This window comes from Haemaphysalis longicornis, unplaced genomic scaffold (assembly GCF_048455015.1).
Source record: "Haemaphysalis longicornis isolate Haplotype H1 unplaced genomic scaffold, Haemaphysalis longicornis Haplotype H1 scaffold_6, whole genome shotgun sequence".
NCBI classification, from domain to species: domain Eukaryota; kingdom Metazoa; phylum Arthropoda; class Arachnida; order Ixodida; family Ixodidae; genus Haemaphysalis; species Haemaphysalis longicornis.
Genome location: NW_027526407.1, coordinates 38,591,353 through 38,616,874, shown reverse-complemented (window position 1 = coordinate 38,616,874; position 25,522 = coordinate 38,591,353). Strand labels below are relative to the sequence as shown.

Below are 25,522 nucleotides of genomic sequence, written 5' to 3'. Positions count from 1 at the left end.
ACAATATGCCCCCTCATGCCGGTATTTAAATTAAAGGTTATCAAATTTCTTGGCTTGCGCTGAAAAGCGCGAAGTTTACGAGTGCTAGACACTTATTTTATTTATTTATTTAGTTTTATTGATCTTTTTTTGGTTTCTACAATGTATTGCTGCCTTACACATGCATGCATGAAACTAAAATAGGGTGCTCATTTTCAGCATCTTTATGTGCGAAAGTGCTTCGCTCGCGGCCTGATGGTAGTTTCCTTTTTGTCTTACGGTCGAAATCTCCCACGTTTGGAGACAGAAAGAATAAGTTACGAAAATTGAAATTTAGGAAGAAGGATTCATGAGGCTTTTCTGATGACCTCAAGTGACCACGCAACCGCCCCGATCAAACGAGAGTATCTTGGTACCAGGAAAAAACTCATTCCGAGTTATTCAGTCTCTAAACTTTATGAAGTGCATGTGCTTCGAAAGCATGGCCTTCAAAAGAGGAAATAGCGCCGCCAGTGATAAGCGGTTTTTTTTATACAAGTTGTAACCTCCTGCCACGTGCTGACCGGAAACAAAAAAATGGTACTTATGAACAATTATTTCTCCATCGAGGCTTGGCTCGTGGCCGGATACTCATTTTCTTTGACGTCGCATCCAACTACGGTACATGTAGAACGCACAAAAAAAGGTTCCCATGAATAAAAATCACCTAGAAAATTGAGGCGCTGGAAAGCACGCCTTCCAATTACGAAGTTCAGCGCCCTAATCTGGGGAGTGATTTGTGCGTGCAAAAAAGTTCCTCGTAAGTTTGCCATTGAGCGCAGTTCAGCCCAAGCAACAACACAATAAGATAATATTTGAAATCGGACGTGGTACTTCTGAAATAACCACGTCAAAATGAGTATTTCATAACCTGGAAGTTGCCTTTTTTGATACATCAGTGATTTTGTACCCACGTGTGGCCAGGCTCTACACAATATAAGCAGAATTTCTACCAATCTTCACACTACTTTCACCCTTTCAAGCGAACCGTGTGAAGCAGCAGTCATGGCATCCAGCTACGGAATCGGAGTGTTTGTCTTGGTCCTGATGTGTTCTGGAGCTATGGCATGTAAGTAACCTTGCACTATAGTCCCTTTGTCCATATTAACCCGCGTACTTTATTTGTTCAATTAAAAAATTAACTTTGTCCTGACTTTCTCGAAGCGATATGTATTCCTTCCACCAAATCACGTATGTTTGCAGATCAATAAATACCCTTTAAACAAACATCCCTTCAAAATTTTATGTTCTTGGTGTGAACATAAAGGAAAGCAAGATATTAGTTCCTGGTATTACTGAAGTAGGAAACGTTTTTTCTAGTTGTAAATTGATACGCCAGGAATGATGTTGTAATGAATTTTTTTTCACCAGTGTGGTAACAGCCCATAAATATTTCCTCGGAATATTTTTGCTACTAGCAGGGTTTTTTTTATTGGTAAGCCATTGTCATATGTTATATTTTGATGTACTCTTCTTTACTGAACTGTTGAAACAACTGTTTAATACATCATTTCAGTGCGCTGTTGCACTTTTGAGGCAGTTGGTTGTTTTGAGGCATAAGTTTATAAGATTTTCATAAACTTACGAAGAAATAATGAACCATACCAGCAGTACAGAGAAGATGCTTCATTATATGTACATTAAAAATTCGTTGCAGAAACAAATCTTTGCATTGCTCACACTAAGACGTCGGCAATTGCAAGAAAGTAAACATGATTTGCGTAAGACGATCCGAAAGTTCAAACTTATTGACAAATTTCTATAGCGCAATCCTTAAAATATAGCCTTATTACACGGGGTTAGTAAAAGTATGAAACACTTATTTATAATTACCTTCATTCCACGTATTCTCTTTTCTTTTAGCTAACTGCGCAACTGTTACGGTAAACAATGTGTTGAACATCGGAACGGTAAGTTCTGCGGCAAATATAAAGATATTTTTCAAAATCAGTTCTGTAAAATTGACTACCCAGAAATTTAATGTGAAATATTTCGCACATAATGGGTTGTGGAGATTACACAATGCAATATGCGTTCTCAAACAAAAATGTCTCATTACGTTTTTGGAGTAGTGCAAAAAACTGCCAGCCGATAATACTTGGAATAGTGCATCCTGGTTGACATTGCTTTAAATCTGATAAAAATTGCGCTTAAAGGGGTTTTCAGAAAACTTTTCCCAAGTAGGCTACCTCTGAAGCAAGTATTCTTAGAACATGAAATTATGAGTTTTTCGAGCCTGTCTGAAAAATCTGTCCCATATATTTGCCGTGGTAAATGGTGTTTAGCAAAGCAAAACCTTTGCTGCTCAAGAGTGACGAAATCTGGCTATCCAATCCGCAGTTTTTGCCGAAGTGAACTTTAGTCGGAGCATTCCCGTAAAAGATTCAAACCAAACGAACTTTATACCATGCTGGCAATATACAGATGAATGTGCAATTGCGTAAACCAGGCCAATGGGCCGGGTAAAACAAATCATACAAACATAATTAAGAAGGTCATAAGATGATGATGTATATTACGCATTATTACTGCAATAAAAACAACAATGGCTGGTCTGCAGAGAGGCAATAAAGTGTGTTAGCGACGTTTTTGATAATACACACATACATACGTGAGTTAGTTTTGGTGTACACTCAAAGCTACGCCTTTGTGAATGAAGACCACACCAACCTTGTGTTCGCTCGAACAAATTACACCAATTTAGTAATCACTTTGACCTAGCGCCTAATGGTGTTAAGAATTTATTAATTTGATCGATAATGGTGTTTAACGCGCCGACGCTACTCGGGCTATGATATGCGCGTAGCGGAAGGCTGCGCAATAATTTTAACCCTCTGGGGAACATTACCTGCGCCCAAATTTCAAGCGCACGGACATTTTTGCGTTTTGACTGTACCAGAATAGTGGCCGCCGCGCCCGGGAATTTAACCAGGGGGTTCGGGCTCAGCAGCACAACGCTTTAGCCACTCAGTGACGGCAGCCAGTAATGGTACTAGGGAAATTGTCTGACAATTTCTCTAACAAAACCAACGCGGTGTTTTTACAAGAAAAAATAAAGCCCTTTACTAATGAACACTTCCTCCTGAGAGACAAACTATTGAGGTTGTGAGTGGCTCAAAATCGCAGCAGCACTTCCATTATTGGATAGTTGGAAAAGGCACACACGCGCGTGCGAAATAGGCCATCTTTTGTTGTATGTGTGTTCTCAAAATTAGAATTTTTATTAGGAGCAGAGTAAGATATTGGCTGTACGACATTGTCCTTCTTTCACGTGACAACTATTTTAAACGTGCCCGAGGCAAAACAACTCATACAAGAAAAAACATCCTAGTGTCGTATGAGAATATTTAGAGGATTATTCGTTATTTCCCTACATGGCTCTACGGAATCAGCCTTGCGCTCTTTACATGACAGCAGTCATTTGAAATTATATATAATCTGTTTTCTTATGGCGCGGAGACGTTTCCTATTCCGACCGGCACAACAGTGCTCTAAAACTCGGCACCCATTATAATTGTAATAATATCTATCCTAGATGACAACCTCATAAACGGATCATAGAGTACCCCCGCACAAGTTATGCCACTGAGAAGTTCCCATTTCTTCTTGGGTCTTCATTGAGCATGTGAGAAGAATTCATTCTAGCTGTTGTATATAAGAAGTCCCTGAGTTCTGCATGAGTTATAATAATTTTGATCTCGACTTTGCAACAATCACATGTATATTTTAGGTTGTTAAGAGGGCATATCCCACTATATTATAAGTGAGGTTTTATTTTTAACGGTAGCACTGCCGAATGATGACCACCCTGTGTGCTTTTATCCTACCCGGCCAAGGCCAAGTCACACTTCCGAAAACAATGTTTCTGGCCGGCCTAATTTTGTAGGACAAGCCGCACATGTTCCGGCTTGCGTACATGAAAATAAAAGCATTCATTCAAATATAATCTTCTTATATTAGGCAACCCAAGTCGGTGGTGTATGCTACCTAGAGGAGCTGGGCGGCATTTTTGAAACAGTGCCTGTCTGAATACCGCTTCAATTCCGATTACGGTTGGGGGATTCCCACTGAAGAGTCACGGGAGTCGATGTTCAAATCTTTCGGAACTACTGCTAGACTCGTCATTGCTCGTTGACCTAATCACCCAATCACCATGACATCGCGAAGTTCAGCAAGAATGATCATTGTCAACAGCACGCATTCAAATATACACTTTAGCACAGTATGCGTAGCACAGATATTGCTGGAACTTAGACGTCCTAGTCTCCCTATTTCGCTCCTGTCATTTAGGTAAATATGCCTGGCTCTAATGCTATATAATCATGCAAGGATTTCTAGACACCGCGAAGCTGGATCCTTGTGTTTCCTTGTTAGTGATTTATGTACTTCGTAACGAGACATGGTAAAGTCAGACAGCTTTCTGTTCGCTTCTTCCTTTATTCTGCTGTGCCTATGTAGGATCCTAATAAAATCCACGTGGGTTCAAATGAAAGAAAATTGCTCAGCAGGTCAAGAACTGAGCAGATTAGCTACAAGAAAGTTTGTGGCAATTCTGTCTGTGGTTGGTTGAAAAACGCTTAGTATTTTTCAGTCTTAAACACTTGCACAGCCGTTTCTTCACAATTGCAGTGCATATATCGCTAGTCCTACAACAAATGTCTACGCAAAAGAGCGTGGTGTGACATAAGTGTATAGTACATTGAAAATTGTTCTTCAATACTGATTTTTTTATGCAGTGCCTCGGATCTTCTCTGGACTACTGCACGTCAGGCGGGGTGTGTTCTTTTTGCATTTCTTCATTTTTTGTGAGGGAACTGACTGGGAATTTATTTAACAAATGTCTCCCATGCTACTTTTGTGTCGTATATTTTCGCAAAAGTCTCGTATAGGATATAGATGCACATGATCGTTTTTATCGACATTGCACCCATTCCCCGCATAATAGTATCACCATTGCAGCCAATTGCTTAGGAGACACACGAAAAAAATCAATTTAAAAATTTTTCATGGCCATACGTATTTTTGGTAATGGTTACACAAGGGTAAACCAATCATGCAAAGCCATTTCGCGATCGTACAGTTGGTGCAAAAGTATACGTGTGCTGTTTGTGTTAGGTGTTACATATAATTCTTGTACAATTCATGCTTTCAGGTCGGGCTTGTCAATGGTCTCGTCAAGCTCTTGAGGGTGAGTATTTTTCTTTTTGAGGCAAAGAAGGAGTGCTACGCAATTTTGTGGGGAGTATTTGCCACTCCTTATACTGGCGAGCTTGATCGGCACTCAGTATACATAATGAAAGAAACCTCTAAAGCGTGAACGTCTGCTACAAAAGTAGCTACCCTGCGTCAATAGGTAAACCTCTTCTTGTGAAGCCGGTTTCTGTGCATTACTCATTTAGGTCAGGTAAATCAGAACCTGTTAATTTCGCAATAGCATCGTATAATATTATACACGCCTCAAGTAATAACCTTTCCTACCCTCGTCAGTGTATCTGCACAATCTGTCAAAGCCACCCTAGATGCTTTTTGCAATACAATTGGTAACAGGGAAGCTTTTATAAGCATCATTTATAATTGATCGGCCGTTACATGCGGCATTCTGGGAACGTCATCACTGAGTTTTGCATTTTAGCAGAGAATAAATATTCTCTGTTTGGTTATATTTGGCATAACTTCATCTCCAAAAAAAATCTGGAGGAACTGGAATCATTTCTCTCACAGAGATAAATCCTGTAGGTTGAGCCTCATAATGCAACCCCCAGGTGAAGCACACAACTCGTTTGTAGCAGGTACATAACTGTATCATTTGAATACAATGAATTTGTCATATGAATGCGTGTTTTATGCAGACAAAAGGCATATGTCAAAATTCAACTTTCAGCTGTGTCTAAAAAATCTTTTCCGTCACCAAACTGAAAATGTGTAGTGTTTAAAATTTCGCACCGAAAATATTTTAGAAGAATCCCGTGTTGTTGGATATTTCTCAATTAGATACAAGTCCACCACTATATGTACTCAAATACTACTCGTATTCCTTCTCTCCAGTGCCTTCTTACGGGCGTCTTCTACTACGGCTCTCCAGATGGCGTTGTCACGGCGTTGGGGCCTCTCATCCAGTTAGTTGCCAACCGATTCCTCAGCAGTAAGTCCTAAGCACTTATGCTAATAATTATTATTATTGGTAAATTAGTCTGGGTATTAGGCACTGCAAGGCTTAATTGTACAAACGGTTTTGCTAAAACAAAATGTATTGCGTAAACTAGGCTGGTAACTGTGGTCGCGAAGAATTAACACCTGTCCGGAAATTCAGAACCACGTCTGTCCCCACAATTTTAAGATTCTTGATTCCAAACAGCATTCTACTGTCTGGATTATTTCATGCACAGAAATAGCCCAAGAGACAGCTGTTTAATTTTCGACATCACAAAAGGTATTTACAAAGTGCTTGTAACCCCATATGCAGCATTTATGGTTAGCCTGTTATAAGAACACTGTAGTATACCTCTCGTGGCTAGTTTTTTAGTTTGATACAGCGTTCTTTCCGAATATGCACTGTGTACATTTACTAAAAATCAACTAGCACTCTTCAATTATCCCCCGAATGGTAGTACCACCAATCAAATTTTGGTATGCTTGCACTAAAAACTGCCCAGTTTTTATCGGCGCATATTATGTTTTGAAGTCGGGTCATTGCCCACTTCAGGCCTTGCTGGTTTCACAACGGGTGTAATCTTAAAGCAAAAGACAAAGCCTTGCATGGTTCTCAGAACACGCATCAGCACCGAATTTTAGCGCGTTTTATTTGAGCACGGCCAACAATTATTTCTTCCAGCCTCCCTTAACCTTGGTCCCATCGGAACCCTGGCCCTCTGCGACTCAAATACCTGCATCAACTTTTTCGACCAAAGTGACACCTGCCAGGGGCCCATCCAACTCGTGTTTCCGCCACTTGCCAACATTGGCTCGGTAGGTTGCAGGGCACCAGAAGCCTACTGGGAGGGTTTCATAATTCCGGTTGAATAGTTTTGGCCAAGATATATGAACGTGGGTGGTAAACCACCGTTTATAAGAATTTTTTTGCTCCCTTTCTAAAAATCTTTTAGCTGAAGTTAGCAGGGGTAACAGAAAAGCTAGAATTCAGCCTTACTTCACTCCAGCTGCATTTTACTCCAACCTTATTATTAAAGTGGTAAAATGGCTGAACCGCCAATTAGATTCGCTACCAGACCTTATCTTTATCAGAAATTAATGTTTTGAAATGATAGAGGTAATAAAGTAAGGTTGCAATGTACGAATGATATCTTCCCAAGCGCCGAGTCGTCACAACTATTTGTTTTTGGTTGGTGTTTCACTGGCTAATGAGCAAAGTTACAATATAGCACGCAGCGGTAAACTATTTTTTGTATGGCTAGTACGGGCTCAGAAAAAGTGGTATAAACATGTACATCAGACATCCATGATGAGCACACACGTTAAAACCAAGTCAAATTGTACCTAGAATAGAACATCCAATCGATTTTCTTTCCACGTCAGTGCTTTAAAGCGGCGTGCTTGGACCGGCGAGTTTGAAACAGACGAGCATGTCGTACTTTATAAGGGCGCTGGCAGTGTTTTTTGCTTGCAGTTAGAAAAGAATGAATTACCCTTTTTAATGTGAGCTCTGTATTTAGCATTTAGCCATAGTGTCACAAAACAATTCTTTAGATAAGAGACATTTATTGTAGAAATATCTTGCATTGTCATTTCTACCGCAATAATTGCGGACAGCTCGAAGCGGCACCTCTTACGATAAGAGCAGCAATGAAAAGCTAACTTTGTGTTAATTCTTTATTAAGGCAAGAAATAGGGCAGAAAGAATATAACCTGCCATCTTCAAATAAAAACACACTTACCTAAGACTGCTTTGAAAAGTTAGCTTATGCGATATTGGGCCATTACATGACTCACGCGTCTTTCGAATCTTGCGTTCTATCGCTATTCGTAGGACAGAATGTTGCACAGGCAAGCCCCGCTAAAACTACAGGTACATGTATGACGAATGTAATACCGATACCACAATATGCACGTATTGGATATATTTTACACTTCTACGGTAGATTTGAGCGCCAGCGATTTTTTGGTGCAGGAAAGGCATGATTAATGTGTAAAAGCTTGTCACCGGCGTGAGTAACAAAAACAGAAAATTCTTGCAGACAGAAGCTACTTGCATGTGGGGCTGTAATACAGCAGTCCCGTTAACACTAACATATCGAACGTTTGGTCTCTAAATTTTTCCGCTAGACAAGCCTTTAGCCACGTACCTTTCTCTCGCAATGGCGGAGATTTCTGGGGAAAATTTTTTCAAGAAAACGATACAAAATAGCGCGCAGAAGACGGTGAAAATCAGGGTAACGATTTGATATATTTTTGGGAAGATTGTGAAGAAGTGTTGCGTATTTTTATATGCTAGCTGCTCCACAGAAAACTGCGTCGAAATTGTCTGCGTATACTTGATTGAAACTTGCAGTAAGGTTTTTAGTGCGTCTAGCAGCCTCCTATTAACAATTATCCTAATGCCTCATAACGCCTTCAGCAAATTCAATTTCCTGTGTAAAAATAGCCACGCCTAAGTAAATCACAGCGTATTAGCTGTTGATAACGCCTTGCAAGGGCAACGAAAGTAAGTTTTTTTTCTTTTTGACGGCCCAGCAGCATAGCATGTGGATTTTCTTTTGTGGGTGGTGATTCGTTAACAGAAGGTATATGACTCTTATGGAAAGAAATTTTAGACACGTTAAGAGCTGCTCTTGTGGCGTAGATTGATGCATTGGGGCGGCATTTTTGTTTTCAGTGTGCAGGTGACGTCGCACAGGTGTGCACTGCTGGATCTCCGACAACCGTAAGTTCCAAAGTTTTGTATATTTACATGCAAAATCTACTAAGGTAATCCTAGGGCAAATATACCCGCAGACAACATAGTTATTTTTTTCGTCCATTTTATCTTCGTTTTATTTAAACCACGTGTTCAAATGAACACAGTCCATCTTGTTCTTCCTTTTACGTTTAGTAGTTCTGGCTCGTGGGGACTATTACAGGCGCTGTAACCATGTTTTGTTTGTGCGCACCTTTAGCTATCACTTCGACTTTCATATTACCCATTTCTCTAAGTTTGCACTTTTAACGATGCCGCTGACCAATCTCTGTCATTGGTATTTATGGAATTAGGCAAAATATATTGCATGTGGAAACCCCGCCAAGACTGTTTGGATAACCCCGCCTCTATTAGCTTATGTGGATAGTCATGTTCTTACGACGTTATACATTTGGAGTCGAGCGTTTCAAATGCAGCATAGCCATCTTAAAGCTGCTTTAAGTAATAGAAATCTTAAAGTGGAACCGTATTTTAAGACAACTTGCTTACTACGCTATCTTGAGTATATGTAGCTCGTGGTTTTTGTTTTTCGAATCAAATGTTTCTTTCCCCTTTCTCATCATTGTTTTAACCACGGAAATTGAGTTTTATCTCTTGACTGGGAAACGTTTCATCTTCAGTTAGTTCCACTGGCGTTCGTCCTCGATTTATTACTAATCACTCCCTTTCTGGCACTGCTATTCTCGGTCGAAATAATAATACTGCATCATTTTATCCTGTGGCCGGTGGTGTTTTGTTTCGAGGGAGTAGCTCGGTTTGTCAAAAATTGATGGCATACTCGACCTCAAGAAAAACACGTAAATACAACTAACAAACATGCCGGGATAAGCGCTTCTTGGAAAAGAGGTGTTTTAAGACCGCCTTCCCATTTTTGTTACCGTAACAACGGGCACGGACCAGTAAAGCCGTGATGACGTCTAGGGATCCCATAAGAAAAAGAGTGTACGCTTGGTTTTAGGACATCCCTTAGTTACTGCAACAGTTACCTTCCTTGAATTGAAAATGAAATACTTCACGCCGATGAGTTTTTATGTTTGTATAAATTGTGAACTCGCGTTCGTTAATTATGAAATTCGTTATAAACACATGGGTATTCCGAAAAATTCTCCAGATGAAACATTTGCGAAGAGTTTCATTCTGAAGACTCATTATTTTTTCTTTTATAGAGCTATCATGTAGGAGAGAGAAAAAAGCTAAGTTAAGGTAATTTCCTTTATCTTAAACCTTTTATTCCGTATTATTTTAAAATCCCTACTAAAGTGTTGATCCGTACTTTGTGGACAAGTTGGGGTAGTACAGATTTTTTAGACCATGCGCAAATGAGGGATTACTCAAACTAGTTGGAAAGAGAACAGGTGTTTCCCAAGTATTCCAGGCGAAATGCTTAAATGCCTTATACGTCATGAAATTGGTATTTATTTCATCTAGAGGAGTCGGTAAACCGAGTTCCAGAGTGCAGTGGGTTTTTACAGCACTTCACAGCATGCTAGTAAAAGGCGTGAACTATTGAATGGTGCGCACCAATTTTGCAAAAGTTCTGGCAAGCATTTTTGTATACCATGCTATCTGAAACAAGATAGACGAAGAATTTTTAAAGCACATAGTTCTGCTTACGGTCGACATTGGCGCCCATGATGCTGTTGCATTCGAAGAATGTGAAGAGATTTTGATGCCGCGAATAATAATGAAATATTTAGAACAGGCAATCTTAACGAAGTTATGAAACGCAAAAGTCAGCAACACCTATACAGGGAGCTTGATAGACAAACAGAAGCAGAATTCTGCGTTAAAATTTAGTAAACCTCAGTAGCGTAACACGATTGCATTTTCGAGGCGCCGCACCGCGCACGACATGGGTGAGAGAAGACGGAAAAGAAAACTAAAAATACTTCAGTCAAAGCTAAACTTTTTCGATGCAGTGGGCATGCTCCACACTCTTAAGCGTTTGTTTTGTTCAGCCTTGATCGTGTAAAGTAATCGCGAAATATGATGTCGTAGTGGATAGGATATAAAAAAAATTAAGGAAGCTCCACAGACACCTTCAGGCAAGAAAATGGCTTACTCTTGGCGCTATTTGATGAGAGATAGTCTGTAGCATTTTCGGCTCCCTCCACTCTGGCATTGAAAAATATGTAGGGGCATGCCTACACCAGCAGCTGGAGCGTATCATTCGAATGTCAAGTATGCTCTTAACCATTCCCAATATTATGGTACATTTATACTGCAACACTATCGGTTATTTAACGTCCACCCATTCATTTTGGGTTACAAAAACTGCGTAATTGTCATTTTTAGTAAAGGAATGTCTTTTTCTCATGTTTCTGAGTTTCTTTTTTAAGGTTATGTAGGTAACAGTGAATAAGCAGCCGATATTGCGTTTCCCTGTTTTCTTGTTCGTTAAGGTGTATTTTAAAGCCCGCACTACTCCTTAACATCTTTGGCCCCTATGATATTTTAAATACGTAAAGAAAAAATTATAGAAATGAGGTAAATAAACAACTATTTCATTATATAAATAGTGAAATAAATAAATATATAATTAGCTGAACATAACAACAGTGTTAGAAACCACAGCAGATGCTTTTTAAACTGTATATAATATAAAACTGGAAGCGTTTCTTGCTCTTAACTTTTTTCTCTTTTTTTAGACAAATGACGTCGACTCCTTGGTAACAACAATCTACGTAAGTGATCTTAACAATGTTTTGTGCGAATCTTTGTTTTACAAAGTTTACCCCTTGCTTTGAGCAATGCCCAACTCTCCTCAATGCTTCGGTAGAGCTTTAAAGTGAATAAAATAATTTTTAAGACTTTGAGAATGTGGAAAACAATATTGAAGTTTCAAAACATAAAAAAACAACCGTAGCTGTTTGCCACCTCGGTGCTGGTTCAGCTAGGATGGCACAACCACACAAAAAAGGGCGCGAGGGTAGCTAAGTGTATTTTATTGTACCTTCGGTGGACACTGATGTCAAGGTAATTGCAAATAAAACGCAATTATATACTTCTACCAGCAGCAATCCACCGATGCGTGCAAACGTTATTCCTTTTACTTCAAGCATTGACCGCAAAAATGTCTAATAAAGGCTCCGTTCAAATTCTATTCAGTGCATTCTGGACCAGCTTCCGGCAGACCAGCTTGACAACGTCCTCCGAGGAATACTGTGTGACCTGTCCGCAGGACTTAGTGATATCCAAGCTTCGGTCGATGTTCAGCTGAGGATTCCACTCGCGACCTTCACCGCCGCTCTCAAGGGATATACATTTCCTCAATGTAAGTTTCAGACACGGGTTTTTCCGGTGTTACCCCTCAAATCTTTCGGAGCGCTTTGAACAACCCGCACGACTGTGGAAGTGAGCTTGAATGTTATATAAAATTTACTGTGGTGTATGGCATTCCTGCCTTCTTTCGGTTTCCAAAATCACAAATTTCGTAAACGGTATCGCACACGCAAATTTTTTTTGTGGATACGATTACCGAAGAATTTGTAAGACTAGTGGTTAACCTGTATGAGTGATGAGACCTCCCATGCGCCCATTAGTGAGGTTGGTGGACAAAGAAATAGAGAAGTGCTCAATCTCACGTTCAGATGAGCTAACACGCATTTTTCGTGCGCACCTAATCCGAGCTCATTGGGAACCCAGTCTACATGAAAACATCAGTACTGGAAAAACCTAACAAAAATTTCTGTCGTACGACAAAAACATTATTGTGACAACAGAAGTCCTGTTGTTACGACAAAGTCATTCGTCGTTAGGACACACATTTCTGTCGTAACGACACGGTCAATTTTCTTAACGACAAAAATTTTGGTAGGCACAACAGACCTGCCATTTACGGTGCTCTTCCAACGGGCAATAATATTCAAACCATGTCCAACTGCTAATGAAACATCAGGATCACGACAAGACAGGAAGTCGGCACGACGGGACGCACTCGCACCCCAGGCCACGGAGGAAGGCGTGGAGTACTGCCCGCTTATCACTTTCAGAGAAGTCACGCAGCACTACCGCCTAGAAAGACAGACACTCCCTCCACCTCATCCTAGCCTCTCTAAAGCGGGATTCACACGACGGAGAACCCCTCTCTTTTTGGCCCGCGGGAGCCGCTCACGTGACCGGTTTTAGGCTCCGCCCCTCGGTGGGGATCGCCCGCGGATGCTCCGGGAAAGAAAATGCCACCGCATGTTTTCGCTCGGCGGCGGCGGCCCTCCGTAGGGAATGGAACCAGTTTTTGGCACACAGGGCGAGGCTCGCGCGGAGGAAGCGAGCCTCGCCCTCGCTTTCTCCGCGCTGTCGTCTGCTAGTCACTCCGGGCAGCTCCGCACGTGTGGATGCGCCACCAAGAGGGAAAATCCGGTCACGTGGTGTTGACGTCACATATCCGTCCGCCTCCGTGAGAGGGTTTCTCCGTCGTGTGAATCCCGCTTAAGGAGCAGCAGACAGTCTTTCGCCTCATTCAATCTGGATCCTTCCCCCACCCAACAAGGCTACACCTCATGTTCCCGGAACAGTACTCGGCCGAATGCAAATTTTGTAAAAAACCAGGATCACTCCGCCACATAATTGGGGAGTGCGACTTCAGCTCAGAATATCCGCCCCTCCTCCATCCCCCCACCCCCTCTTTTGGAGAGCAATGGGAGATTTTGATGTCCAGCTCCTCACTCGCGACCCAGCTAGCGCTGGTCGACCGGGCGCAGGCGGCCATGACATCATATGGGCTCCAGTGAATAAGGAACCACTCCCAATTTAGGCGCTCAATAAATGTATTCTCTCTCTCTCTCTCTCCCTCTCTCTCTCTCTCTCTCTCTCTCTCTCAAAATCAGGATAGGAATACCACACACGACAGAGCACCACAATCACGACATGACAAGAATACGACAAGACGACAGTACGAAATGCGAAAATACGACAAACTACAGAAACTTTTCTTGTCATCTTTTTGGACTGGGAGGAGCGAGGTGTCTATTATTGCACCTACTTACTATCCCGCCATTGATATGTCAGTTACAGGTCGGTTTAACAGCTTTGCAAAGGTTTTTGTATGTTGAAGGCCCCCTCACAACCACCGCTCGTGGTGGTAATGGCGGCGCAAGTCGCCGGCACGTGGGCAGCAAAGTGGAAATATCAAGCGTGGTGTGCTGGTTCCCCGCAGATAGCTTTTGAAACGAAGGTGAATTATGCAAATAAGAACTTGAGGAGGAGGTAAAACGGAGAGCATGCGGGAAAGCTCTAGAGAGCTGTGGAAATTGTATGTGCATACGAAAGGGCAACAAAAAAAAAACACAGTGGCAGTCAGGTATTCACAACACTTGCGGAAACATGAAAGCAAGAAGCCATGACGAGAAAAAATAGCATATGTCGGCTCGCAGTGAGGTATTTGGACGAGGGTAACATGATTGGACGCTAAGGTTCCCGGTCATGAATCTACAATATTATCTCCCGCATGGTGGGTAGCGTCTGGCAAAGAAAAGTTTCTTTGTAAATGTAATTTTTGGGGCACCGCTGCCAGCCAAAAGATCCCGGTGGCATTCTTGGAGTTGAAAGAAGCATTAAAAACGCTCGCACCAAAATTGTTTAGCGTAGATACGTGATGGGGCTTAAGACGAACCAAACGCCGCCATGCACGTTTGCTCTAAACCCACATTAAGCTCTGTTTTAAAATTCGGCATTTCAATGAGCAAACATTACACCTGGGCTCTGTGGCGCGACGTAATGGAAAGCTGCGGAATAATTTTCACCACCTGGGGACATTTAAAACGCGTGGGATTGTGGACACACGGGTGTTTTTTTCACCTACCTTTAAGAAGCATGCCACATGGTCGTAATCCAACATTCTTAAGCTGTAAGACTTTACTCTGCGAAGGAATTGAAGGAGTAGTGAAAGCGATCGTTCTATTAAAAAGGGTACGGATTGCTAACAGTTCCCAATGCTATTACTTTTTGGTGTTCCTTGAATTAAAACTGAGTAGTAAACAAACAAAGCAGAGTAAAGACAGCTATCTTTACCCCTAGTGTACTGCTATGAAAACCATACAGTTGGACGACTTATATTGGCACAGGTACCGTGGCCCCATGGAATTTTCGGCAATAGGATTTTTGACACTAGGAATCATTAATGGTGAAACGGTATACGCAGAGTTTCTCAAGTGTGTTTCCTAAAACCGAATTCCACAGACGTAAGCAAAGTCAATTTGAAACTATAGTACAACGTTTTCCGGGGATATTTTGAACGCACGAATTTAAGCTCAAACATTACGAAGCACGATGTGTTAGTGTCACGGGTGATTAAATTTGTTGATATTGATGTCGGTAAAAATATTCGCGTAGTCATGCTCACCAAGGTCGTAAAATACAGTCCAAAGTACATGCCGACGAACCTGAGACGATTAGGCCTATGTATGGTCGGCATCCACGTATGCACAAAAAACAGCGGAGAAAGTTGGTGATCAGCGGCGCAATTGTGTCACGCGACCTGTATGGTCGTAAGCGACAATGGCAATGTAAGATCTCGGAGTGAGAATTTCCTCTCTTCCTGGCAGGCAGTTGCCTAAATGACGATTTAGGGTATCTCTGTTCATGCCATTTGGTGGGCTTTTCTGCAGCAAATAATATAATGATTAGAGTGGACAGAAAGTCTCAAAAAATAAATTATTTCTAAACAATGAAAACATTACTTGCCACAGAATTTAGGCCAGAGCAGCTTTGATGGGGGTGAGCTTTCATTTCAAAAGTCAATCAGGAACTATTGGATCATTATAAGGACGTATCTGCCTGTACGTAACGCCATCAGAAAATGTAGCTTCAAACTTTTTTCAGCAGCTTCTGCGGAGCTCACATGATTTATTAGTTTTCCCTGAATTTCCAATTTATGCCCGCTAATGCGGCTACAGATGCTCAACCAGGGGACGTCTGTTGTCGGCGCAGCCTGCCCTTAATTTTCCGGCATCGCCGGCTCTCCTTCAAGAACGCGTGCCTCCATTAGCCACTTCAAGTGGTTTTGAAACTGCTGTAGACCGGTTTTCATATTTGTGGAGCCGGAGAAAGCCTGAGCACGTCGCTGTGCGGATCTGCAAACCAGCGCTGCTAGGGATGATTTTACACGCGATGCGTTGGAATAAGCATTAGGTCCTGCATGTGCTCGGTGTGAGCACTGGTGCTTATCAGCTCGCATCCTCTTATGCCTGCACAGTGCCTTCACATGTCGTTTTCTGATAATGTCGGAAGTTTTATGGGAGTGTCATTTTTCAAGTGCAATGTCTTTGTAGCATTGAGGACCTTTTTGTGAACTAAAAAATTCTGTACGCATGACACTTACAAAATCTCTTGTTTTTACCCAGGTCGCATTATGAGTGGCTAACCAGCACGAAGACAAAAAATAAAGGCACTTTTTGTGCTACCTTTGAAGGAGGATTCAAAATAAACTGAGTGCAAGAGGGTAAATTTTGTTTGCTTCACTGTGCGTATACCTTCTTCACACAAGTTATGAGGTCCAAAAATACCGCATTTCTCCCATAGCAAGCTTTTTGAAAATTTGGAACCGCAAAACATTACCTGGACCTGATTACATAAGACTTATTGATCCAAATAAATATGACACAGAAAGGTTGTCATCCGGGCGCTGAAACTTCACCTTACATCTTCAATACAACTAAAAACAGGTAGGTTTACTGCGAGAATCTTTTCTGTGAATCAGCGAACGCTGTGTTGCTCGGATCGCAGTTTGGCCAGTTGGTGCGTGTCTTAAGGAAACAGCACAAAAACACAAGAAAATATCACTATGTTCAGTGTTGCGTGTGTGGTCGCCTATACTCTTGTATTTTTCGCGCTGGTTCTCATGCATGCTTTGCGCCTTTTTGCTTCACGTCCAAAGGGCCAGAAAGAGGGCTTCGTGCTGATTTACATTCCTTCCTTCCTTCCTTACATTCACGTCAAAATGCTGATCTCTTGTGAGAAATGGCTAAACACTCAAGGTGATTTGATAGGCAGAAATTATTTTCAGCAACTGTAGCTTTTCTTGCGAAAGCCGGTCAGAGTAATTTTGCGGTGTGCGCACGCGCAAGACTTCTTAAAAAGCCACGGTTCCTTTTGGGGCGTGACTTTCTAAATTTGAGATGTACACATACAGGGGCTCTGCAGAATGTTTGAGGGAAAGAGAGGGTTATGAAATAAGGCAACCTGTTTTGCGAACACCGCGCTGATGTTAGCCTTCTGAGTTATTCATGTGTCATTGATAATTGCTCAAACTATGTGAATGGAGAAGGTACAAAAGGCGTTTCGTCATACGAAGGGATGACACTCCTTACGTAATGCCTACGCTCTGTGCTAATGACGGTGAAGAAAGTCAAGGATTAGAAATGTTCAAGAATTGTACTGGCGCATAAATAATTTAAAAACTTCAACGCTTGCAAGAAATTAAAAAAAAAACAGCTGCATCAACAGGGACAAATGCGTAGAATAACTGAGTCACAAACAGCGCAGGAACGAGAGACGATAGGAAGATCACACAAACACGGCGCTGACTGACAACTGAAGTTTATTGTCGCGTACAGGCCACAAATAGGAAAAGACAGAAAACACGTGATATACAAATATAGGAATGACAAATACAAAAAAAAAACAAAAAATACAAAAATACGAAGACTAAAATATCCGCTATGGTGCAGTGATCTGTACTACTGCTATACTTGCAGCAACCAGCAAAATTTATATCGCAGCTTCCACACAATCTCTCCTAGCTATCAAGAAATTCGATTTCCTTCCCAGTAAGGGCGACGGAAGGTGTGCTGATGCAATCCTGCTTACGGTTGTACATTTCCCATGCTTCTCTGGTCTCCCGCCGTAGTTTGTCCTTATCCCTGGCCACCACGTGGCACTGTTCAAACGAAGGCGAGCAACCTGAGCAGTTCACAATGTGTGCAGCGAGCGTGCTTCCTGTTGCATCTTTTGCTTTTTTTGCATTTTTTACATCGCAGGCGTGCTCTCGAAGCCGATCATTTAGGCAGCCGGTCGTTTGACCCACGTACGACCTTTTACATGACAATGGTATCTCATAGATAACTTCTTGCCGGCACTGAACGAAGGGCTTGCATGTTTCTTCGTGCACCTGTTCACCGCTGGGCAATCGCTATTTACTTTGGGACAAAGGCTGCTGAATTTGTCGGGAGCAGAGAAAACAAGGTCTACACCCGATCACCTTACTATTTTCTTGAGCTTGTGGCTCACACCATGGATATAGGGTATTACGGCTACCTCCCGCCAATCTCCAGCACCTAATTTGGCACTGCCCGAAGTTCGCGCGCTACAGAACCTTCAAGCCTCCTCCAAATACAACCTCTCTTTACGTCGACCCTCGTACACTGGAACCCTCCATGCTGGCTTTAATTGCACACTTTTCCCTAAAAAGCGGTCTAGCGCGAGCAGTCTAGAGTCGTGAGCCTGCTCTCCTCACGCCACGCGGCCTCTTCAGCATTCTTAAGGAGCCCACCTGTTTTGGGTCGAACTGTACGCATTTAAGTTGTCCCAAGTTACAAACCCCCCACCTTCTACTTTCCCTTCCCCCACTTGACGTAGAGTCCTCCTGCCACAATAAAGGCTACCTCCTCCTCCTCCTTTTCTCTCTTGGTGGAGGCTCCTGTTCTTGTGGTTTCCGTAGGTCTCTCAAAAGTTTGTAGCCCACACTGCAAAGTAGCCTTACGCAAACGGCTTCTTTGGGCTTCAAAGCTGCTCTGGACGTGGTGATGGCAGGATCTGGAAGCGAGGAGTAGCTACCTCTGCCTTGGATAACTCCCTTTTCAGATCCTGAGCAGCTTCAGCAGAGCAGCTTTCAAGCCCAAACAAGCCGTTTGCGTAAGGCTGGTTTTCCGCATTCGCTCCTTTGCATTGTGGGCTACAAAATTCTGAGAGACCTACGGAAACCACAAAAACAGGAGCCTCCACCAAGGGAGAAAAGGAAGGTAGCCGTAATAACCTACATCCATGCTGTGAGCCACAAGCTCAATAAAATAGTAGGGCGGTCGGGTGTAGACCTTGTTTTCTCTACTCCCGACCAATTGAGCAGCCTTTGTCGCAAAGTAAACAGCGATTGCCCAGCGGTCAACAGGTGCACGAAGAAACATGCAAAGCCCTTCGTTCAGTGCCGGCAAGAAGTTATCTATGAGATACCATTGTCATGTAAAACGTCATACGTGGGTCAAACGGGGCGCTGCCTAAATGATCGGCTTCGAGAGCACGCGTGCGATGTAAAAAATGCAAAAAAAGCAAAAGATGCAACAGGGAGCACGCACGCTGCGCACATTGTTAACTACTCTGGTTGCTCGCCTTCGTTTGAGCAGTGCCACGTGGTGGCCAGGGATAAGGACAGGCTACGGCGGGAGATCAGAGAAGCATGGGAAATATACAACCGTAAGCAGGATTGCATCAGCACACCCTCCGTCGCCCTTACTGGGAAAGAAATCGAATTTCTTGATAGGTAGGAGATATTGTGTGGAAGATGCGATATAAATTTTGCTGGTTTCTGCAAGTGTAGCAGTTGTACAGATCACTGCACCATAGCGGATATTTTAGTCTTTGTATTTTTTGTACCTTTTGTTTTTTTTGTTTTTTTATATTTGTCGTTCCTAGATTTGTATATCACGTGTTTTCTGTCTTTTCCTATTTATTGCCTGTACGCGACAATAAACTTCAGTTGTTATTCAGCGCCGTTTTTGTGTGGTCTTCCTACCGTCTCGTTCCTGCGCTGTTTGTCACTCTGTTATGTACCCACTGGCCCGCCTACAATCTGTCTTGCGTAGAATAACTTAAGGAAGTAGCTTCTTTGCACTACAGGCACGTTAAGTACACAGAACAACATGTTAAAGCTATATATTAGATATTGTTGTCAAAAAAGTTTGACGTAATGGCTCAGAATGTTTGGCCCGCCGTGAATAAAAAAATAGAATAAGAAAATTGCAATATTATGATAAAAAGAATTTAACCACAAGATGTGGAAGTTTTATGATAACCCCAAAGTCAGGGAACTTTGATAATAAGAGACAGACTACATAATTTCTGCCAATACTTTATATAATATATATACTGATATTTTCAGCAAAATATTTCCAGATAATTCGTCAACTCTTTCAGACTTCGATTAGAGTTGATTGTATTGTTTCGTTTAAAATATTGTAGCTACACCTGGAATATGAGGCACACCGTTGGGGGAGGGCTCCATATTAATGCTGACAATGTAAGGATGTTGAAGGTGCACATGACGTACGACGGCAAATGGGCTTGTTTCTCTGTTCACCTCCATCTTTAATGCAGCCACCACGCCCGTGGATCTATCTCGCGTCATTGAGCTCTGCAGCAGAAGCCTTAGCCAGTGAACCGCCATGGCGGAAAACTCTTACGCACCTCTAACAGCTCTCAGACATACTCAGTGTCAATGCGTCGTTCTCCTTGTGTTGAATCCGGAACTTATATTAAATAATGACAATAGGGTGTAGTTATTAAACTTTGAAACAGCGAATACAGGAAGACAGTAAGAGAAGACACCGACACGAGCGCTGACTATCAACTGAGCAATATGTTTTGCTGTGGAAATATAAAGGAAAAAATACAATGAAGTAACTCATGTGTGAAGAAAGAAACACAAACAAATGTGCAAACTGCAGGCGCATCTGCTATGCCATGCTCACTCCAATCACATGTTCAAGTACCCAAGTTCCTTCTGATACAAGGGTATCGAAGGGGTGCTCACGCAATCTTTGTCATGCAATCCTCCCCACGTCAAACATAAACAGCGCTCAAGACGGGACAGAAAAAAGGAGGCTACACACACAGCGCTGTGTGTATAGCCTCCTTTTTATGTCCCGTCTTGGGCGCTGTTCATGTTTTAAGTATGAACCAAGGAGCCCAAACACTTCCATTGCTTCCCCAGGTCACAGCTTAATCATGACCCAACTTGCCCAAACCCAAAACGTTGTTAGAATATCATGTAACATTTCCGACGAAAAGCAGAAAACATTTTGACTTGCAGACAAAACGCACCTAACTACTGAATATAAGTGCCAATTATTTATCTCTGGAGGTTTTGCGACTATCGTCACACAGGTCAAAGCTACACAGCTTCACCTACGACCGGGTTGCTGCCTCATGACTGCAGCCATGAGCGCTCGTACCCTCGAAAATATTGCCCGCTCTCTACGTTGTCCTCCATTTCTTCGAAACCTCTATCACTCATGACATCAAGTTTCCCGCCATCTAACACATTTTTAAAGCTTCTGCTCCCAGCATAAAATATAAGCGGCGCAGGCAAGCATAAGGCTGCTGAACCACAGTGACCTTTATTTCAGAAGGAAACCAAGAAATATCACATGCTACTTTTGATGCCATGTAAAATTTGCCTGCGAGAAGCTGAAGGCCAGAATTTTGGGACGGGATCAAAACGTTATTTTAAACTTAATGCGCCACTCTGAGGAACAACGCTGCTGGACAGGTATTTCGCTAAATATTTTCGTGGTCTTTGTTTCTTCAAAACAAAAGACGGCTAAAAAATTGGCCGCGTATCTGCTCCTTTCGTTGCAAATGTCGACAAAAGACGATGGTCCTTAGGGTCTTTTGCCAAGTAAATAGCTCCCTTTGCTTTCCCGCTCACCTTTCATGCTGTTCTCTTCCGTCCCATTCCGATTTCATCATTCTACAGGTGATAACTACAAAAGACACGCGAATGAGGTTGTAATATTAGGTTGGGGAAGATTTCAAACCACGAAAGCAAGCAGCTTTGATGGTACAGAACAGAGTATGCATTTTCCACGAAATAATTTTATAACCAACAAGCAGTCACAATTAACCAAATTGCATCAAGAAACTCGTGTTAATAGTATATTAGTAGAACTTAAGAAGAAGAACTGGACGTGGATAGCACATGTAATGCGAAGGCAAGAAACCCTAGGAAAATCAAGATAATCACGGGGTTAAATTGGTCGCAGTTAGCACAGGACCGGGATAATTGGAGATTAATGGGAGAGGCCTTTGCGTTGCTGTGGGCGTGGATAGGATGATGATAATGATGATGATAATGATGATGATGATGATTATGATGAGAATTCAACCCTTGCAGACCTCGATGAGCTAAGCGAGATGCTCAATGCCAGTGTGCTTTTCGTGCTTTCTTCCTAATATTCAAGGCAGAACTGATGTTCCATTCTAAGAATATTTTGTAAAATGTCTTAAGCAATACAGAAATCATTTTAAGAAACGGGCATCATGCAGTGAACTCCTGAAATATACTGCTTCCTATTAATTGGTGGACGTTCTGTCCATTCCGCGCCATAGGCCAAACGAACACATCTTCACCTAGACGGAAATTCTTGCCTTTCCAAAGCAAGCGTAAGCACTCACCCTCACACAAAACCTTCCTGTCACTCTGTTTTTATTCATTCATTTGAAACTCTTAACTCTCACGTCATCGATTCTCTGGCCATCGTTCAGTATTTTGTTCGGCTTCCTTCCATGACTTCAAAGTGGTCACTCGCATGCGTTAGGCGTCAGTAGAATGATGTTTCATTTCCTAGGAGCTACCAGAAGTACACTACCAACCTTTTCCTGGCGGTTAAAGATTGCCTCAAGCATGGGAACACACTTTTTAAAGTTCACTAAAATGCAGTTATCCCTATTGTAATGTGCCCTTTGGGAAAACCGGGATTGTTTGTCAAGCATACCAATTAGTATTTAGAGTTATCTTTGTTACTTCGAAACAAAATACGCGTGCGATAAATGTGAAAATTGCATTCAGGCATGCTTGCATTACCCTCTTCATTATCACAAGAACGACAAGCCTGATGATAATGATAAAACTGTTATTGTCATAGAGTACATACAGGGGTAGAGAATATTGGCTCGCCAAAGCCAACAGGAGGGATTACGGTGCCGCGTCGGGCACCAGCGGCCATCACTACAGTCAAAAGAACTCAGTGATGGCGGTAACAACTCTATGCCGAGACAAATATGGAAACTAAAAAAACGCAAAAGACGCAGAAAAAAAAATGGCAGCATCTACAATCCATGGATGAAGACGTGGCTGCGGAGTACGGGGACCCGAAATAACATCGAAGTTGCGCCCGAGTGACGTCCCAGTTGCTCCCCGACCGTCATTCGATTTGAGCCGTGAGTTGCACCTTGATTATTCCCTAAATGAAACTGTAACTCACGGTTCAAATCGAATTCCGCTTGATTTTTGCTCGATGGTGGTTTTCGTATGAATGAACGCGGATGGACACTGGCAGGTGTTAAGGTACGCCGCACCGTTACAGGCGAGGGAGTAAGCTGTTTGACTCTCGGGTACTATCTCACGGTCGTAGCCCAATGGGTAACACGACTCGACTGCACTAACCCTGTCTGGTCTACTAGACAGTGGCTTGAATCCTGCCGGTGCCTGTGCGATTTTTTGCGGTTGCAAATGCTATGCGCATGGACGCGAACGGACATTGTGCGGTCCTAAGGTACTCCGCACCTAAAAACGAGACACACACACACAACACACACACACACACACACACACACACACAACCAGAACATATCAGCAATGGTTATAGCTACATTGTTACCATTTCGCAGCAGAAAGCATATCGCTTTTGTTACCAGTTCGTACTCTTTCAAGCCATCGTAAGCTTCAAAATCCTCAGAGATACCGTATAAGTTTGTGCAATATTTCGCTGTGATTTTCTAGCTGTTTGAGACGTATAAGAAAAGCGATCCTCTGAATATGATACTAGGGGTTGCATTGCCTGTTTTGGCCAACGAGACCAATTGTTAGCGTGCGCAAGCGGGCGTTTCCGGTATAGCAGGTACCTGGATTCATGCAGCCTAGATTGCAGCAACAACATTACAGGGCGAATTGGGCGAAGGGTCATTACGCAGACGGTCGCCCCACCTGCCGCTGCACGCGATGATTCGATGGCGTTCGCTACAGCAATCTGCTTCATGTTTTGGTGCCTGCCACTCCTTTGCTACCAGTGCTTTCCTTGAAGGTAGAAGCACTCAATTATGTTCCCTAGTTTGTTAGTGATCGTCGCATGCTTTTCATAAAGTGCTGGGATGTATTTTGTGAAGGGCTACCCACTGGTTGCCTGCAACTGAATTTGAACAAGCTGTCGCTAGGTGTTTTTGAAAAGAATAATCTAAACTAAACTTGTGAAGGGTGACTGAAGGAGCATAATCTAACCAAAAGCAGTTGTCAAGCCCTAATAAAGGTCAGGCAATTTTTCTTCGCCATCATAAAAAACACAATATCCTCCACGCAATAAAAACTCTATAGGGGACATTTTATGACTGATCCTTAGAATGTGTATATAATGGTGTCCTTTTGATGCAACAAAATGCAGGGGGGTGCCAGAATAAAATTTTGGTTTTCAAGCCTGATTTTGTTCTTGCGTTTGTAGGCACAAAACTTCGACACCTACAAAAAAGAGCTGCTCCTGTGTAATTTTCAACCATAAAATGAAGCCCCCTATGGTGCGAAAAAGACAGTCATAACAACCGGCACATATACATTTTCAATTTTCATTTTTTTCTGCAACTAAAATCTTTGATGCACCCTTGTAACATATCGAACAAGTGATAAAAAAAGAATAAACTCTTTATTGTGACTTCCTCACCCATTCGAATAATTGCTAGCCGAACGTAAAACTATGGTTGCCTGGAACACCAAAGTAGGTTGTATTTCCATAGTGAAACATTGCAATGGCGATCCTTACCAAAAGCATCATAACCGAGAAGGTGGGCATGCGGCCCAACTACTACCCCTCAACCCCAGCTATTAGTTGAATGGAAGTACAACTCGAACTCAGAGTTTTATAACTAACAGAAACTGACAATTGGTTACGAAGTAAAAAAAGTTGGCCAATGCTAAATATTGGTGGCAATTCACGCAACGCGAGATATTTATTTATTTTATCGAGCATAATTCAGCTGAAATAGTCTTGTGCGAGGCATTTTTTAGACGAAAGCTTGCAGTGGCATTTTGACCTGCGTTAATTCCGCTGGGGCTAACAATCGCTGTAATTTTTGTTCAATTCTGCAAGGCGAACATTGAAGCAAGGAAAGGTTGTTATTCAATATAAAGGCACGTGCGGTGTTCCAAGCTGATTCTTGGTGCGGATCCTATGTAATCTGCCCTGCTGCCAGTTCACGTATTATTGTATGAATAACTCCGGTCAGTACGGCCTCTCGGAACAAGAGGTGCCGCCATAGACTAGAAGTAAGTTGCAAACATTTATATTTCTGGAATAATACCTAAAGCCCACTTAACGAGTCAGTATGAGCGACTGGCCCGAACCAGCACAGGGAGGCACATCCTTCAAGAACTGGATATCGGTCACCATACAAACTTCGCGCAACTACATATCATCCCCGCGTCAATACACTCCCAACTAATAATCAAACCGTTGCCCCGCAATATGCACCCTCAGCACCACGTCGCTAGGAGACAAAAGCGAGCGGAAGCACTCCACAAGATGTACGGCAACAATCCCCGAGTTGTATATGCAGACGCGGCAGAATACCGATTCCACGACGCATACACGATTGTAGCCAAGAACAATGCCAAGGAAC

General features: G+C 42.4%; 1 protein-coding gene across 1 annotated transcript; it reads left to right on the top strand.

Moving 5' to 3' along the window:
- The first annotated feature begins 931 nt into the window (after positions 1 to 931).
- LOC144141497 (uncharacterized) lies at positions 932 to 16,428 on the top strand. The gene is made up of 10 exons (XM_077673050.1): positions 932 to 1,087; positions 1,882 to 1,928; positions 4,755 to 4,793; positions 5,171 to 5,206; positions 6,064 to 6,160; positions 6,851 to 6,984; positions 8,849 to 8,896; positions 11,578 to 11,613; positions 12,038 to 12,203; positions 16,270 to 16,428. Exons 1-10 carry the CDS (start codon positions 1,024 to 1,026, stop codon positions 16,287 to 16,289), a joined length of 687 nt encoding a protein of 228 aa, XP_077529176.1. The 5' UTR covers positions 932 to 1,023; the 3' UTR covers positions 16,290 to 16,428.
- Positions 16,429 to 25,522: the final 9,094 nt, after the last annotated feature.